Source organism: Vanessa atalanta, chromosome 25 (assembly GCF_905147765.1).
Source record: "Vanessa atalanta chromosome 25, ilVanAtal1.2, whole genome shotgun sequence".
In the NCBI taxonomy this organism is placed as follows: Eukaryota; Metazoa; Arthropoda; class Insecta; order Lepidoptera; family Nymphalidae; genus Vanessa; species Vanessa atalanta.
This window is the reverse complement of record NC_061895.1, coordinates 6716921-6735841: the sequence shown is the minus strand read 5'-3', so window position 1 is coordinate 6735841 and position 18921 is coordinate 6716921. Positions and strand designations below refer to the sequence as shown.

General features: G+C 32.5%; 1 protein-coding gene across 4 annotated transcripts in view; it reads left to right on the top strand.

Moving 5' to 3' along the window:
• LOC125073811 (trehalase-like) overlaps positions 1-18921 on the top strand; it is a 67334-nt gene that overhangs the window by 43847 nt on the left and 4566 nt on the right. For 2 of the 4 annotated variants that reach the window (XM_047684874.1, XM_047684875.1), the window contains exons 3-14: positions 1467-1604; positions 2611-2723; positions 3563-3718; positions 4326-4491; positions 5088-5240; positions 6149-6226; positions 7638-7750; positions 8146-8312; positions 9273-9443; positions 9569-9784; positions 10301-10409; positions 12353-12482. In XM_047684874.1, coding sequence (XP_047540830.1) covers positions 1467-1604; positions 2611-2723; positions 3563-3718; positions 4326-4491; positions 5088-5240; positions 6149-6226; positions 7638-7750; positions 8146-8312; positions 9273-9443; positions 9569-9784; positions 10301-10409; positions 12353-12482 — 1710 coding nt within the window. Of the gene's footprint in view, positions 1-1466; positions 1605-2610; positions 2724-3562; positions 3719-4325; positions 4492-5087; positions 5241-6148; positions 6227-7637; positions 7751-8145; positions 8313-9272; positions 9444-9568; positions 9785-10300; positions 10410-12352; positions 12488-13283; positions 13297-18921 lie in introns of those variants that run through there. The other 2 variants (XM_047684877.1, XM_047684876.1) reach the window with 2 other exon arrangements.

Genomic DNA, 18921 nt, shown 5'->3' with positions numbered 1-18921 from the left:
TATCAGATTTTTTGAAGTAAAACAAAACTGGATATAATTAGTAAATTGGAATATTGTCTTAATGTAAATGAAGATTTATTAATCAAGATCATATTGCATAATGTTAGTAATCGCATTGAATATGTAAATCTAAGGCTTGTTTAACTTTGCTCATCCTGCCATTGGAATAGACCACAGAAACGGATTGGCTGTTTCTATAACAAAACTGTTCAATTAAATATTCAATTATTAATTAGCCAATTGAATAATTTTGAATGTTAAATAAATATTTGTTATAAACTGTAAGCAGTGAGTACGATAGAAAATATAGTTAAAATCATAAAGTTAATTTATCTATTTAATGAGAAATTTGTTTGCAAAGCACATACATAAACTTTTAAAGGAAAACACAACATTCAAAAACATAGTGGATAGAGTGACAATGTTTTTGTGAATCTTAGGATGGAATTCAATATAAATAATAATTAAAAAATTAATACTTTAAAATTAAATAAAGGCAGTTAACTGACTCCAAATAATGGAGATAGAATAATCTCTTCTTGTTTATACAAAGTCTGTTTAACTGTACAACGAAGACAGTGTATCAATAAACAGATTATGAAGCTAATTCATATTTAAAAACAGCCTAGCGGAGTTTTACTTGTTTACAACCGATTTTATTGCGATCCACTATTGCGAACAAACCGCTACTGTATCGTAAAGTTAATACAAAAGGAATAGTATAATAGAATAAATATCGGTTGAATTTAAGTATACTAATATTAATAACATTAGCTTTTAAATTAATAATAATACGACATACATAAATATATATTGTAAACAAATTAAATCTTTAATAACATATAATTATTAAGTTTAAAATGTACATCAAATGTCGCGTCAGTTTGGCCGTCCAATGGGTACATACAAAGCACGGTACAATAGTCTCTTCCTAATTCTTCCTAAAATGGGATTTCCATTTTGCGAACGCTATTTATGGACAGTCTAGTAAATAACAGCGAGTGATAATTAATACACGTGACAGAAATTAAACATTTTTATTGGAGTAGTTTTACTGAGACTTTACATATAGTATGTACGTTGTGTCTATATTTATTTAATCTATTACATACATACATTAGCAGCCTGTAAAATTCCCACTGCTCGGCTAAGGCCTCCTCTCCCTTTGAGGAGAAGGTTTGAAGCATATTCCACCACGCTGCTCCAATGCAGGTTGGCGGAATACACGTGTGGCAGAATTTCGTTTCGTCCTTCACCGCCGAGAACGAAATGAATTATAAACACAAATTAAGCACATGAAAATTCAGTGGTGCCTGTCTGGGTTTGAACCCGAAATCATCGGTTAAGATGCACGCGTTCTATTCACTGGGCCATCTCGGCTCTTATTTAATCTATAATAATCAGTATTAATTAAGAGATAAAATTATTGTTTTACTAAGTATTAACTAGACATGTCTTCTTTTCAGTACGATATTCTGCCATGGCCCCCTCCTAGACACGGTCCAGATGGCTGGCCTGTACAACGACTCCAAGACCTTCGTAGATATGAAAATGAAGCTGTCGCCCAATATCACATTGGAACATTTTAATCAGATGATGACCAGGTAATCACTTGGCTCCACTAACAATTGAAACGAGTTAACTAATTATTTTGGTGCTACACTCCTGATTGTGAACCCTTTATCCAGAAAAGCACTTCAAACCTTAAATTCCTTCATTTCACTTCACTTCATGGCCCTTAAATTCCAATGATACGTTCAATCATAATTCACTGCCGCAATACAAATTAGCATTTTGATATCCAAAAGAGCTGTTACACATATTCGGTCTAGTGTCAGCTTAAAAAAAATGGCTAAGAATAAGGAAAACTCAGTTTATTACTTAAAAATAAAACAATAAAGAGAAAAAAGGTTTTACTATAATCGTGTGAATTCCAAAACCCGACGCTGATTTTCTATGGTACTATTTATAGACCGGCTTTGATAACGTGTCTGTATTACGACGTAACATGAATAAAGATAAAATAATACATAAGATGAAAAAAGTCATATTATCGTGGGCACTTTTAAATAATTAGCTCAATAATAATATAGAAATTACAGGTACAAGTGATGTAATATCTTAGATTAGCACAGCGTTAACGGCTTAAAAAGCTTAAACTTCTTGTCATGGTATTGTCTATGAACTACTTACCAACAAGTGGTCAATTCACATTACCAAACCATTGAATGCCATAGCTGCATGTATATTTAAATTTAATATATAATAAATATTGGACAACATCACAACATTAATCTGATTCCAATGTAAGTTGCTAAAGCACTTGTGTTGTGGAATATCAGAAGTAACAACGGTACCACAAACACCCAAACCCAAGACAACATAGAAAACTAATGAACTTTATCTACATCGATTCGGCCTGGATTCGAACCCGAGACCTCGGAGTGGTGTACTCATGAAAACCGGTGTACACACTACTCGACCATGGAGGTCGTAATATGAATACCAATATTGCACTTTGAAATCATTGTTATGTAGCAACGTTGCATGTTCTGATTGCATGTCATTTTGATAAAAGTAAGTTTATTATATAATACGTTATTCATCCAGGACAGGTTCCAGACCAACGAAGGCTGATATCCAGGAGTTTGTTAATCAAAATTTCGACCCTGAAGGTTCTGAATTCGAAGAATGGCGACCTACAGATTGGAAAGACAATCCCGGTAAGGCGGAATCACTATCAAATATACAAGCCATTTCAAATATAGAATAGAATTTGTACAATTTCGAAAGTACTTGATTAATTCATTGATAAAATAGTCCTAACGGTAATAACGGTAAATTTCAAGGACTGGTCATTTGCCCAGAAGATATTATTGTGGAAAAGTGTACACAAACAAGGATGCACTTACTATTTCCTCACTCATCATTCGATGAGATGGCATTACGATACGTTTAAGGAGATTTTGGACGCAGGACCAACAGTTTTATGTAGTTTACGTACAAATCTGTGCACTGTAATATGACTTGAGCAGTTGACCGGTATTAAAAACTACTTAAATCCGTTAGGTGTCCTCCTGACATTATTACATCATCAGTTATTTGTAAATTATTATAAGAAATTTAGATAGTCCTCAGATGCTCTCAACTTTATTCTGACTTCCTGAATGCTAACATTTTTCTCGGTGTAGCAATACTTGGTATTGTTGTATTCCGGATTGAAAGATAAGTGAGGTAGTTTAACTACAGTAACAAGGGACATAACATCTTAGTTCCCATGCTTGGTGACGCATTGGCAATGTAAGGAATGGATTAATTTCTTACGGCGCCAATGTCTATAAGCACAGTGATCACGTACCTTTGGGTGCCCCATTTTTATGTAATAGGTAGGCGGACGGGTAAATGAGCAACCTGATGGTAAGTGGTCACCACCGCCCATTGACATTGACGCTGTAAGGAATAATAACCATTCCTTACATGACACCAATGATGGAGCAGGAGCAACCTATGTAACATTAATAATATGTAGAATACCACTAATGTCATATTTTTGGTTTCACAGCATTTCTTCAAAGGATCAAAGACCCTCACTTCCACCAATGGGCAACAGACCTAAACCGACTTTGGCTACAACTCGGCAGGAAGATGAAGGATGAGGTCAAACAGAATCAAGAACTGTATTCAATCATATATGTTGATAACCCTGTGATTGTTCCTGGTGAGTATAATTAAATAATAGTTTAAGTTATCCACAGGAGGTTCAATGTGACTAATCTTTAATGCAAACTAATAAATTCCCTTGAATTGGCATAATTTCTGATCTGATCTGATCTGCTTTTTTGAAACTAGAGTAATCAGACCCCTCAGTCTTAAGACCAAACCTCTAGTAGGAAATTTTTAAGAATGTGTTGAAATTCTTAGACAAGTTTTCAGTCGATTGTCAATTCTTATAAACCTAAACTCTCTTTTCGAATCGAATCTGCAGTCTCACAATATTATGAGAGTATGGGATAGAGAGTTCTCTTGTGCAGTTTCAGTCTCTCTTAAGAATGCCGGCCTTAGAAGAAGGACGCTAGGAGATCATCATTCTTAAAATATATGTCCATAAATGAATAGTATGTCCAAAATTATTCTTTTCGACGTTGTATTGATTCCAAGTAAATCTTGCCATTTAATTTAATTTATAAGTAAATATAGCTCAAATATAACAACTGAATTTTAAAAAACTATAGAAAATTAATGTGTTCATCACTTCTAATGGTCCATAAATTAAAAACATTAACATGAGTATTTTTTTAATATCATTTATCGTATTTGAATTACAGGTGGTCGTTTCCGTGAATTCTACTACTGGGACTCGTACTGGATTATCAAGGGTTTGTTGTTATCTGAAATGCGCACCACCGCCAAGGGGATGGTCGTTAACTTTTTGAACATAGTCGACAGATTCGGCTTCATACCCAATGGAGGAAGAATTTACTATTTAATGAGGTTAGAAAAAACTTAAATATGTATATTCATATTGCCTTACGAATTAAGTGAGCAAAATGTTTCTTTTAAAAAGAGTTGACTTTTTGAGCTACTTGCCGGTTCTCCTTTTTTTGAATCCACAATACGAAGCTCACATATCAAAAACACTTCTAAAATTCAATTTTAATAAAAATAATTTGATTTTATAAAGTGTGACTCTCACTTGTCAGTGTGAATACTTCGATAACTAACCACATAAAACTAACTATCGTTTTGATCGATATTAATAAATGTTACTGTTGTTTACCTAGTCAATGGTACGGAACCCTTCGTGCGCGAGTCCGACTAGCACTTGGCTGGTTTTTTTTTTTATTATAAAATATATAAATATTTACTAACAGTATTTAAAACGAACTGTCTCGTGAACAAGACATTCGTAGATAATGTCGAAATATCGAGCTCCAACAAATAAAAATAAAAAACATAGTAAATATCCCGTTTTAAATACTGTTAGTAATAAAAATAATCATGTTAATTTAAAATCTTATATAAATATTTGTCTTATTTTGTTATTACCTATTTTTTTTATTATTCTTAAAAAATGTTCTTTTTTACAGATCTCAACCACCTCTCCTAATTCCCATGGTGAAATTAATAATGGATGACTTTGGTGACATTGAGTTTCTGAGACAGCATATAGAAACATTGGACCGTGAATACGACTTCTGGGTGAAGAACCATACCATTGAGGTGGATTACGATGGACAGAAGTAAGTTAAAAATTAAAACTCACTAACATATCTCTGAAACAAAATGGTCCATATGAATACTTATTGAAGATTGCCGCATAAAACCCAAACATATATCACAAACATTTCATGTTTTGTTGGTAATAAGGCTTTTTGCAATCATGAACTGATGAGATTTTCTATAACCAAGCAGAAATACTTGGTATCGTTGCGTTCCGGCTTGAAGGGCTTATTGTTCTCAAGGTTGGTAGTGCATTGGCGATGTGAGAATTGGTTAACATGTCTCACAACGTTGACATTAATGTTGGTAATCACCACTTACCATCAGGCAGCCCATTTGCCCGTTCGACTCTTTATTAAATAAAACAAAAAATATGTTTCTAAGTCATCTCGTGCTCAGCAGTAAAAAAAACATCGTAAGGAAACATGCACGTGTCAAAATCTATCACGTATACTTCCAAAAACACGCATTGTAGCCGTTCTCTTCTCTGCCGTATAATATTCTCTGCTTTATAGATTATTATCTTTAAGTTATCCAACGCTTTAATAGCTTGACATTTCCCGCAATATTGGATTATACTGTGGAGTGGTGGAGTTTATGTGACAGAATACGCCATAAGCAGGCTTCCTTACAACTTCACTAGGCATGAGACCAATCGTAAATCCAAATAGCCTTAACCAAACTCAGTAGGGCTAATGCAATTTGAATCTTCGATTTAAGACCTTTCAAAAAGGTTACTTACGTCATTTTTACAACCGAAAGGTTACTAAGCGACAAGACTTATATTTGGTTATCTGTACTGCATACGTTTCTGATTTTTTTTTTAATAATATTTTTAATCTGTGCAATGTTGATCATAAGAAAAGGGTATAAGTAATGTAACCCCTATGTAATGGGTGCCATTAACCAAATCTCTTATTTCTTTCAGATACAAATTATTAAGATACACCGACCAATCACAAGGACCCAGACCAGAGAGCTACAAAGAAGATATTGACTGCGCTAGGTAATTTCACGTAACTGTTTCAAGATGATGTTGTTTGTTTGTGTGTGTGTGTGTGTGTGTGAAGATGTGTGTTTCTTGTAATTAATCGTCTCACTGAGTAATTCGCACGGGTCAAACGTGCTTTTTGCACTCTCCAAAATATATTACATTATATTATGTTGACAAAAATGGAATAAGAAGGAAGGCTTAGACGATACTAACTTTTTTCACAAAAAAATAATTGCCTTAGAGTACATGTTAGGGACAATAAATATATTAGGAACATTTCAGAAATTTGGCGTGTGCGTTGGTGTGTGTGTTGGGGGTGGTGGAAGGGGGGATAATTCTATTTACACTGGTTTGTTTGTTTTGACTCTAGTCGCTTATAGAATAATTATCGATGAAATATCTTCGCTGTAGTTTGCCAGACTTTACAAGACTCGACGAAATCGAAATCAGTTGAAAATACATAATACGAGATAAATTGTATAATGACCTGATTGTAATGACAAAAAGTCATCATTCTGATTGGATAGATTCTATCGGGATGGACGTCACATTCCAATCACAGGATTAATAGATTATTTTGAAATGATTCAATTCAATGGCAGTGGCCATTAGTCGCGATCTTAATAATTATGTTGTGGTATTTGTTATGGCTTCGTAATAATGGAGTTTTGAATGCAAAAAAGTTGCTATAGGAATTTAAGAATAAATTATAATAGATAAGTCATTAATTTGAATAGTGTTGTATTATTTATAAAGGATATTATATGTAATGAATGAACAGTTTACTACAAACTGTAGATATATAATTTAGATCGAATGCAATATGAAATCTAACATTTGCTTATCTCTAATAATGATGTCTCACTCTGATAATGAGACAGAAAATCTGACCGCACCGGAAATAATTCAGGTCAGGCCAACTGCTTTACGCGCTTTTAAAGGCAGAAGAGTACACCCATAACCCAATACCTTTTTACCGTCTCGTCCTGATATTTTTTTATTTTATGTAATAGATAGGTGGGTAATAGGACGGGCAAGCGGGTACCTGATGATAAGTGGTCACCACCGTCCATAGAAATTGACGCTGTAAGAAATATTAACAATTCCTTACATCACGCCAATGCGCCACCAACCTTGGGAGCCAAGATGTTATGTCCCTTGTGCCTGTAGTTACATTGTATTATATAAGTATTGCTGAATGACGGTAGAATATATGATGAGTAGGTGGTACCTACGCAGAGGGCTTGCACGAAGCCCTACCACCAAGTAAAATGATGTTTGAGTCCAGGATTTCGGGATACTACGGCCTTATATGTAGCCACTAGTAGAAGTCTATTTCCGTTGTTATATACTAAAGAAAGGTTTTGAAAAACCCTGCAGTTTACAGTTACCTCAAGTGTTCTAAATAGCGTTTTTTCTTCAGACATTTCGACACCGAGGCCAAAAAGGAAGAATTATACGCCGAGTTAAAATCAGCTGCTGAATCCGGGTGGGACTTTTCGTCGAGATGGTTCATACTTAACGGCACTAACAAAGGTACTGCATTGTGTCAAGGTTTTTATTTACCTAATTACATCATTATTTACTATTTATGAAGATTTTAGATTATTTTACATTTGTTTTATTATTTCAAGTAGATGGACTGGTGATAAGTGGTCACTAAACCCCCTCCCCCCCTTACAGCGTCAATACGCCACCTTGGGACTGTTAAATAATTATAATAAAATAACTGTTTATAACGACTAGTGCTATCTGTTATCATTCGTAGTTAAACCGATAAGAAATGAATGTACTGAGCTACTAAGTGAATCAATAAAATAAAATCGGTTCAGTTGTTTTCAAACTATCGTGGCGTTTTATTAGGGACATCGAGTACGACGATAATTATCCAAATAATACATCTAGTAATCTGTATCTTCGTTTTGTTACAGGAAATCTGACAAACCTTAAAACGCGATCAATTATTCCCGTCGATCTAAACGCAATACTGTGCTGGAACGCTCAACTGATGGCTGAATTTCATGAAAAATTGAAAAATTTTGACAAAGCTCAATATTATAGAGACATGCATGCTAGACTAATGGAGGCTATTGAAAAGGTGAGAAGATATACATTTTGTTAAAACAAATTAGTTTTCCTCCTAAATACCTTTTAAAGGGTATTTAAGAGGAAAACTAATTTAATTAATACTTTAATTGTTAAATCTTTGTATAAAAAATTGTTATTATCTGTAGCTAATTTATTAATTAGATCATAAAAAAGCGTGGAGCTAATACTTGTTGAATTTCAGGCAGGATATATTATAACATACTAGAGACCCGCCCCGGCTTCGCACGGGTGCAATGCTGATAAATATACTACAGAATTTCTTTATATACAACGTTCACAGTTTTTTTGTCATTAGACCATACAAACAGCTATGTCCATGCATTTAAAATCTTCGAAAATATTCATTTGAATTACATGCTGTAAAGAGCCGTATTGGTCTATTTGAAATGCTCAATATATTTAAGGTACCTAATTGGATAAGGATTAATGCTGTATTGCTTTTAAATCGCTCCGTAAATAAGCTATAATTTGTCGTAAAAGTTTGTAGACCCTTTTAAGGTGTAAAATACTGTAGTATATTATTTTGATCCATCTCGTAGGGTTTAGCCAGTGTATGCAATGTAAGACTTCACCTTAGAAACCTCTAAAATTAAATTATACATTAAAACTTTTTTCTTGAATGACTATTTATAAAAAAAAAAAACGAATCAAGATCCGATAAACAAATATATTGATATATAGACAGCGGAAATTGACTTTGTTTTATATTGTAATTGTATGTAACTGTTTTTCTCGGTAGAATTTACATTCCGAATCGGCGGTAGTTTCACTTATTAGTTCTATAAAATAGCGATTCAAAAGTGCTAGTATAAAGTACCTACTAGTACAAAATTTATTTTGATTTGTTGATTTTCAAAAGTTCTTCTAGTAAAATTTGTCGTTGTTCTTGATAGAAACCCCATTTATAGCTTTGTATTAAATATATTTATATATTATTTATATTTTTCAGGTCCTTTGGCACGAGGACGTCGGCGCTTGGTTAGATTTCAGTCTCGAATCAGGCAGACGGAGAGACTACTTCTACCCATCAAACGTCGCCCCTCTGTGGACCGGAAGCTACGACAAAGCGAGGAAGGACTACTACGTGAATCGAGTCATCAACTACTTGGATAAAGTTAAGGTAAAGATTACTTCTGACACAGTTCGTCTCAGAAGTAATTATCGGGTTACACAAAGTTAAATACGTTGATAAAAATGCAGCTCCAGACGGTACAAGTGAGCATAAGGAGCGCGTCTCTGTCGCAGGTGGACATCTTCGAGGGCGGCATCCCCACGACGTTCGAGCACTCGGGCGAGCAGTGGGACTACCCCAACGCGTGGCCGCCGCTGCAGGACATGGTGGTGTCGGGGCTGGCGCGCTCGGGCGTGGCGCTGGCCGCGCGCGCCGCCGCGCACCTCGCCGCCAAGTGGGTGCGCTCCAACTACGAGGTCTGGCGCCAGAAGACCGCCATGCTGGAGAAGGTACGCGCCGAGGCCGGCGGCGCTCGAGCGGTAGCGTAGCGGTAGCGTAGCGGTAGCGTAGCGGTAGCGTAGCGGTAGCGTAGCGGTAGCGTAGCGGTAGCGTAGCGGTAGCGTAGCGGTAGCGTAGCGGTAGCGTAGCGGTAGCGTAGCGGTAGCGTAGCGGTAGCGTAGCGGTAGCGTCAGCAGAAGGAGTCGAACTGCCACTACTCGACTGAATCTCCTTTACTTAGGAGCCTAAATCTCCTTTAAGATATAAATACAGATTTTTTTTATGAGCGGACATGACGGTCGAACGCTAAGGTTTCGTCTGATTAGCTTGTTTATAAATTTAATTTCGTGCTCGGTGGTAAAGGAAAACATCGAGGCGGATGAAATAAACCTAATCACCTCGAGAGGAGAGGTGCATTAAGCTCAGCTATCGGAAAGTAGCGTCAAACATAAAGATTATATAAGTAAATTGGATGGATTATTTATCGATTAATTCGGAGCGAATTGTAATATAAATCATTTCCACAGTACGATGCAACAATATTCGGCGGTTACGGCGGCGGTGGTGAATACGTGGTACAAACTGGCTTCGGCTGGACCAATGGCGTTATTATGGCCCTTCTCGACCAGTATGGAGGTAAGAAATTAGACTTTATTTAACTACTTTAGAGTCTATATTTGCTTACAATTAAAATGATCACTAATGCTGTTTATAATTCCAATATTATTAATACAATAACCGCAAACAGGTATGACTACTTACTTTAGTGCGCATTTCAATAATTAAATTAATTTAATAACTAAAGAGTATATTTGCATGAATTTAACACTTAACTAAATAAATAAATGAAAAAACCGAATTCACACATTGTCATTCATTCGTTCTATTTCATTCAAGTTAGACTATTAAATATAAGACGTTCCCTCTTCTTTCATTCACTTTCAAAAAACGATAATGAAATGTCAAAGAAATATGCATGTGATATCACTGTAAGTCATTTTCCAAATTTCAACGAATGAGATACGAAGTGAGATCTCACTATATTACTACGAATGGCACAGTTGAAAGTTTAAAGAACTTGTTAAAAATATCATTAGCTTTGAAATCAAAGGTGATTTTGATTCCTATACTCATTTTATAAAGAGGCTATCTCCGGAACTAATGAGCTTATTCTATTTTTTTACTGATAGTATAACTACATCATGAGTGCTATAGTGTCTCAAAATATATTTGTGTCATATCATTTTATTAATATTAAATTGCATCCGTACGAAACCGGAAGTCGAGTCTCATGATGCGTAGACAATTTCTGTGTTTGAAAATACTTTTAACATTTTTTAATTCATAAACAATTACACAACATTGTTTTTGCTTTAGTCGAGTTAATTACAAACTTATTGTCACCAACACGTGTTAGCAACAAAATAGTTAGAAATTTGTTCACTCATTACTTTTTTTTTTCTGTCCATTCATTCAACTACGGTGAGATCTCTGACTTAGGTATGTGCTTAAACTTTTTATTCTCGTACTGTCCGTAGTTATTTATTTAGTTTTATAATGGTAGGGTAAAGAGTATAATTATTGCTTCCAAAAAAATTATTAAGTCTTTTAACATATTATTAAAAGGCTGACTACCTACTACTAAATTAACCCTTTTTTATGTATGTATAAATGATGAAATACTCTTATCCCTATGTAACCAAATATGTATATATAATATGGATTATCTGTATACATATATATAACACTTTACGTGTGTATGCAATTGAATTCTTCCTAAGCGGTTATGGATCGGTTACGATTAAATTTTTTTTTTGTTTGAGTGGTGCCCTCTATATAATCGATTCTTATTTCATTCGAACGAAGTTAAGACTTTGTTTGATTTATTTTAATCTTAAATTTATTTGTAGTGTTTATATATCCATACATATTTATTTACATATTTATTACTTTGTAAATTAAATACAAGTATTTCAATGATTGTTTTGTTTTCTGAGTTATCTAAAAAGTTTTCAGTAAGATTGCATACGAAAAATATTTTCATTTATTTATATTTAATTATTCTTGTTACATATGTGTTTTCTTTATATATGTTTTATTTAATTTTACTGTTTATGTATAATGCATGCGTCGGTGGGCATTCTAGACCTCAATTGGGCTATGTAGCTTCTATATCTATGGTTTATGGTAATAGACAATATTTTCTTGCACGTAGAATCTCTATTATACTTTTAAATATCCCAGTCTCTATTCCCTTGTATACACATTAATGTTCTTAGGTATTTTTTTAATAATTTAATAAAAAATAGCTGTTAAATTTATACTAAATTGTCTTATTATTTTATTAACAAAAAGTTCTAATAAACACAACGAGTACTGTGTTCTTTTTTTTAAAAATTGATAGAAATTAAATTTCGAATCCATAAGCATAAAGATAATTTCGATATAAAAGTCAAACAGAAGTAATACTATCTGTTATCTTTTTAAATCAAACATCGAAACCAAAACCAAAACCAAACCCCGAAGCCCGTCTAGAAGCCCACCGGTTCGCACGGGCTGACCGGTTGGCTGTTTGACAGACACGTTATCTGTAGCGGAGGCGTTCGGCGAGGAGGGCGCGGAGGAGGTGCGCGGCGCGGCCGTGGGCGCGGGCGGCGTGGCCACCGCGCTGCTCGTCGTCGCCGCGTCGCTGGCCGCGGGCGCGCTCGGGTGAGGTGAGTCGCATCGCGGGCCTTCGCCTCTTTCTAGTTGAGCTCGGCTCACATCGATAGATCAGCGACGCTCTTTTTACTTGGTGCTTTTGTGCAAGCTCATTGTGTTCCGGTTTGATGGGTGAGTGAGCTGGTGTAACTGGCACAAGATACATAACATCTTAGCTCCCAAGGTCGGTGGCGAATTGCCGATGTAAGGAATGGTTAATATATCTTACAGTACTAATGTCTACGGGCGGTGGTCCACCTACTTATACAAAAATAAAAGCAATGACATTGAATTAAACCAGTACTTTTTTATTGTTGAATTGATTACACGTTATGTTCACTACAATTTAATCACTAATACTACGAAAGTAGTTCCGTTTGTCTGTCTGTATGTCTGTAACGTTTTTGCGACCAAAACACTGAATCGAAGTTGATGAAATTTGGTATGAAGCAGGATTGAACCATAAGAAAGGACATAACCAACCTCTAAGACACGAACGAAGCCGCAGGCGAGAATTGTCTACAATATTCTCATAATGTGCTATGGGCTTCATCAGGAGAAAGGTTATTCAACAATCAGTACGTGCGCGGAATGTCCTTGACTGACAGTGGTATGAGAGAGCTGCGTATGGAAGGCACTGAATTAAAAACTAACGTGTACTCTTTTCATGCAGACCCAGCTGTTTACCTTTCATAATATCGTGTAACTGGATTGTTGCGCTAAATTCATATAATGGATCATTACACCATTACAATTTAAATTATTATTCGTGTTTAAAATATAATAAATTGTATTTTTTTCTTGTTTCAGATATTATTTGGTGATACCTAAAATTATTATGAGGCCGAATAAAAGTAAGATCATTCCTTTTTATTTCTTTTAAAAATAATTCGAGGTGAAAACTCCACTGTGCAAAATTATTATTAATTTCTAAAAGTATATAAAATCTTAGATTATTATTTATAAAGAGAGAGTGATGAACTACAAAAGAACTAAAACCAAACGAGCCAACTTGATTATCTTGGTGTGTTTGACGGCTACGCTTGACACTCATCAAACGTCACACTACTTTACTAGTGTGTTCTCAGTTTTGACAGACTATCTTGACATATTAAACAAAGTAAAAAAAAAAATTGTCATGTGAATTTATTCATAAACTTTTTTAAACACTATAATTAAAATTTACGGTAATCTGTCATTCTTATTAAAGATATTAAAAAATGTGCCGTAATTTTTTATAATTATAATCTGTGGTCCGTGATGATTATTGTTTATGGTCCTTGGAGTTTTTACCTTAATTTAAATAGAGTTAGTTTTACAAGGTAATTATTAATATTAAGTACATATATTTTATCGTAGTACAATTCTTGCATGTAATCTGTAGTACAAAGTGATTTCTTTAGTATACTAAATAATAATATAAATATTTAACGCTTTACATGTATAAATGTTGTATAAGGTGTGATTAGTTGAATAATGCTGTCTTTTTCTTTCGAATGTTAAATCTATGATGACAGACAGGGATAAAAGTTTAATTAACGAGACACCTGCTTTACAAAGTTTATAAGTAAGGCCGATAGTTTTTTGAACAAAACTGAAATAAAATTTGTCGTTAGAACATTATAAAAAAAATGTTTATTTTTAATTTTTTATTTATTTTTACATAATCCTTCCACTAAATCTAACATTAAAATATTCTATGAAACATATAATTTTCTAACTGATATTTATTGCATGTCCTTATGAATAGTCGGACAGTCGTAAAATTATATGTAATTTTTAACTGACTGTTCCTTATTGTTATATCAAAATGTATGTGATAATGTTTTTCCAAATAATTGTATTATTTTTTAAAGTATATATATATCTTCGAATAAAATAGGTTGTGATGTAAATATTTACTTAGTATCGAATAATTAGTTTTAATTATTGTTTTTAATAAATACTTGTCTTTAAATTTTCTGAAATATCTTACTACATAAATGTCAAATTCAATAATCACTTCAATCTAACAAATTCTTAAAACATGGTACATTTTTTAATTTTAATTAAATAAAACTAATTTGGATGACGTTAATTGTTATATAATATTCATAAAGTTTTTTATTACATGTGAAAAAAATACGTTAAAAAACGCGCGAATAATCTTTCAACGCCATCTACCGCGTAGATTATTAAACTTGATCTTTTACACCTATACCTAGATGGCGTATACTTTTTTTTAACAATATTAAATTAAAAATTAGGGTTTATTTAAATATACATGTCATTCATTTCATATTTATGTCACGATTGTAATCTGTAAGTTATATATTCTATGAGTAAGAAATAAATAGAAAATATTTTAGCAATATCATACAAAATGAAACACAAAATTTTTCGTAGTATTTATTTAATTTATTAAAAAGAATTTAAACTTCTAATATTTCACTATCTGCAAATTTTAATACAATTGATGCCGAATCGCACGTGACATTGACGTAATAACCTGTGCCCACTCGGCACATTAAAAAAAAACATATTGATGCCGAAACAGAAAGAATACAGTTTTAAGTGTCGGTCGAAATATATACACTCAAGTTCATGATTCTATTTAAATATACTTCATAAGTTTTATTTCAAAAACATTTAAAAATTCGTTTTATCTTAATGCAGTTCACATCGTTCGATATTATATCGACGGATTTATCAATTATTTGTACATTAAACATAAATCATAAGTAGTGAAACACCCTATATACAGAAACATAAATCATAAATAAAGTTGATCCGTTCCCATCAGGATAAAACCGACGAGATACGGAACACTTAATCCTGAGACTATTTACAATGTTATTTTTAACCTGTGCTAACCTTGTGTAATGTCAGCTCCACACTTATCACCATCCTTAGGTTTTAATAATACTATTATATTACTATCTAGACAATAACATTGGGTATTTCCATTATCCACAGTTATGTTTAATTATATAGAACAAAATGGGTTGAATCTATTTTACCTTTGCCAATTTATATATTTTTGTAACGTCTAAATAAAAAAAAACGACCTTCATGGTCGAGTAGTGTGTACACCGGTTTTCATGGGTACGCCACTCCGAGTTCCCGGGTTCCATTCCCGGCCGAGTCGATGTAGAAAATGTTCATTAGTATTCTATGTTGTCTTGGGTCTGGGTGTTTGTGGTACCGTCGATACTTCTGATTTTCCATAACACAAATGCTTTAGATACTCACATTTATTTTGAAAAAAATATCCTTAACTAATATATACAAAACTTATACCAGAATATGTAGCGCGTTTAAGTGAAGGTTTTAGTATATTATATACTTTGTATATGGTCAAGACAACAAGCGTCGACAGTTTTGTCTGTGATATTAAAAAAAAAATCATAAAAGTCAATAATACATCAAGATAAGAATTACCTGCACGTAGAGATACCTCGTTTATCTCTATTCATCGTACCTAGGAATCGCCATCGCCTTGACAAAGGACAGGATACACGTAGATTGAACAATCAATGACGTCAGATAGGGTTAGAATATTCTGGAAAAGTCGTTGTATTTTTCCGCTAAAAAACATAGTTTTTTTTTCAAATACGAACGAGCGCGTAATTTAATCGATTTATGAATAAATGAAATTTATTTTTATGTATTGTTTAATGGTAATGATAAATTTTGCAAAATCTAAACTATCTTGATAAGTCTTCAAATAAATAAAATAAAATTACGTATTCAAACAAACATAAAAATATATAAATATATATAAGCAAGTATATTATGTAAACAAATATATAATTGAATAAACATATCGGCCCCTATATAAAGATATCATTAGCTCAATGTTGTTACTATCGGCATAATAATTGCAACCGTTCACTCAACCTTGTATTTATTTTGTATTAAAAAAAAGTATTAGTGTTGCCAATGTTAATTAAAACTATAATGAAAATCACAAATAAAAAAATCTATTTTTAAGAAATCATTTCTATATCTTTAGATTATTTATAAACCTTTGTGACGATTATTTTTTTTTTATTTGATTAACGAAGTTAACATGTAAAAGTAATTCAAATGATAATTATAATTTTGTACTATCGTGTTGATCTGACGACGGATGGTAGAACTCTTCGATCGGCTGTTTTGAGAACAATACATACCAGTAACGAAAGCTAGTTTTACTATTATTTATGTGATTGTAAAATAAAACAGTTACGGGGACGACTAGATAATAAAACAAGTCAAACAGTCTAGTACAGTACTATAAAAACTAGTGATCAGTTTAAATTTGTAATAATTTTCTTTTTTTTTTAATTTTGTGTTTTTAATTGTGTGCTTATGACCTAAAAAGTAAGCACTTTATTAAAATCTTGTAAAATTTATAAATGCATGAAATATTTTATTTAATTATATATTCTTTATTTAATTTCAAATAAATTCGGCTTGAATTGGACCGATTTCTTCAAGACAAATGACATATTCCGGTGTGACGAAAACCTTTTCAACTGTCAGTTTCAAACGAAAGTAACATGCATTATATTATGAAATATATTTTATCAGAACAAACAGAGATAGCACAAAAGCTTCATCTAATTACCGTTACAATGACAACACATAAAATACGACGTAATAATTACAAGGTCACCGAGATAGCACATCTGCATTGTCTCGTTTAAACATGGAATTATTGTGAAGATAATAAGGCTCTATAGAGGTATATCAGTGCTCACCTTTATAAAAAAACGTCATGTTTTATCTCTTTTCATATGTAAAGGATTGGAGGTGGTAGCATGTGTCTTCGGTCAAATAAGATATTTGCAATCGACATGTTTTAAATTTAAAATGTTGCCAAAATATTAAATTAAAAAGTGTATGAATATTTTGTATTGTGGATGCATAGTCCCTATTTATAATAAATAAACAAAATAATGACAACGACTGTAGTTAAATAAGGTACTAGTAGAATTTATATCTAAATTAACGGATAAAGTATACATTTTCACTCTCATCTTTAAATCTGATTTCAAACAATAGCAAAACGATTACGACTCGATCGTAAAATATTTGAAACCTATTTATAATACACAGCTTTAAATATTATAATATTTGTTCCTTTCGGATATTCTATCATTAATCTGTGTCAAGTTTTGAGTTCATAAAGAATAATCATATGGCATAATTATTCAACGCCATTTTGAAATTAGTCTCGTTATGACGTCATATTTTAACTTCAATAGTCAATACATAAATAAACACATTTAAAAATTATATATTTTTTTTTTACTAAAATTTTGTCCATAATATCGTGTTTTTTTTTATTGGTTGTTCAAATAATTTTAAGTAGTTTTTCACGCGTTGCTTATTGGACTGAAGTTTATTTTTTTTGTACGTTACCTTGACCAGATCGTTTTGATAATTGTTAAATTCTACATGTGTATGGATTTAAAGTGTTTATTTCACAATATTTGTTTTAATACGTATTATATTTAACGTATATAAGATACTAGTTTCGCCCGCGTCTTTTGTGACATTTATAATATTCATTTAGATTTTGCGTAAATATATTTATAAAAATGTATTATTTCCATTTAGACTGAATAATTTTTAGAAGTTTCTTTACAATTATTGTTAAAACCAACTAACATATCTTTCAATATAATATTCTTTGAATTCGATAAATTTAAAATATATCATAACAGAGCGTGACTTCTTTAAGATATATAGAGTACATTTAACGTTATTTTGCCTGTAATTTTTGAGATAAGTCTGTCTGCAACAAGAGGTGATCATTTTATACAATTACACTGGTTTACCGTTCCGGTACATGAGCACAAGTGAGCATTGCTCTATAATAGATAAATGGGTGGTACATAACCATAGCGCCATATTTCAAACTATCTACTCCCCAGTAATAGCAATGAAATAATCTAAATTTCATTAATTACTAAATTTTTTATAAAAAAAACCATCACCCTTCCAAAGAGAATAACTAATAAAAATATGCAGTTGATTTTAGACTTTATGCATATATGAATATGACTTAAATTCAATTACTAGTCATTTCGACATGGGTTTGGATCAGTTATATTATCAGTTATATTGAATATAAATATTAGGAGTCATAGAATCCATTGCTTTTATAAATAGGAGATAAATAAAACTCGAAATCTGCGATTATTTAATATGAAAACACAAATGACGTCATTATGCCTACGTGTTAGTTAACATGTTATTGTAATTTTCAGTTGTTAGTACAAATATATATATTTTTTATAACTTTACATAAATACTCCAGTGTTATGTAATATTATCGGAAAGAACTATCAACATTTTTAAACAAATATCTAATAAACTGAAATGAAAAATTATTTGAATAATACATGAGTTAAAACTATCGACATTAATTATGTTTATTATTTACTATTATTTACCGTAAGCGTCACTTAAGCCGCGA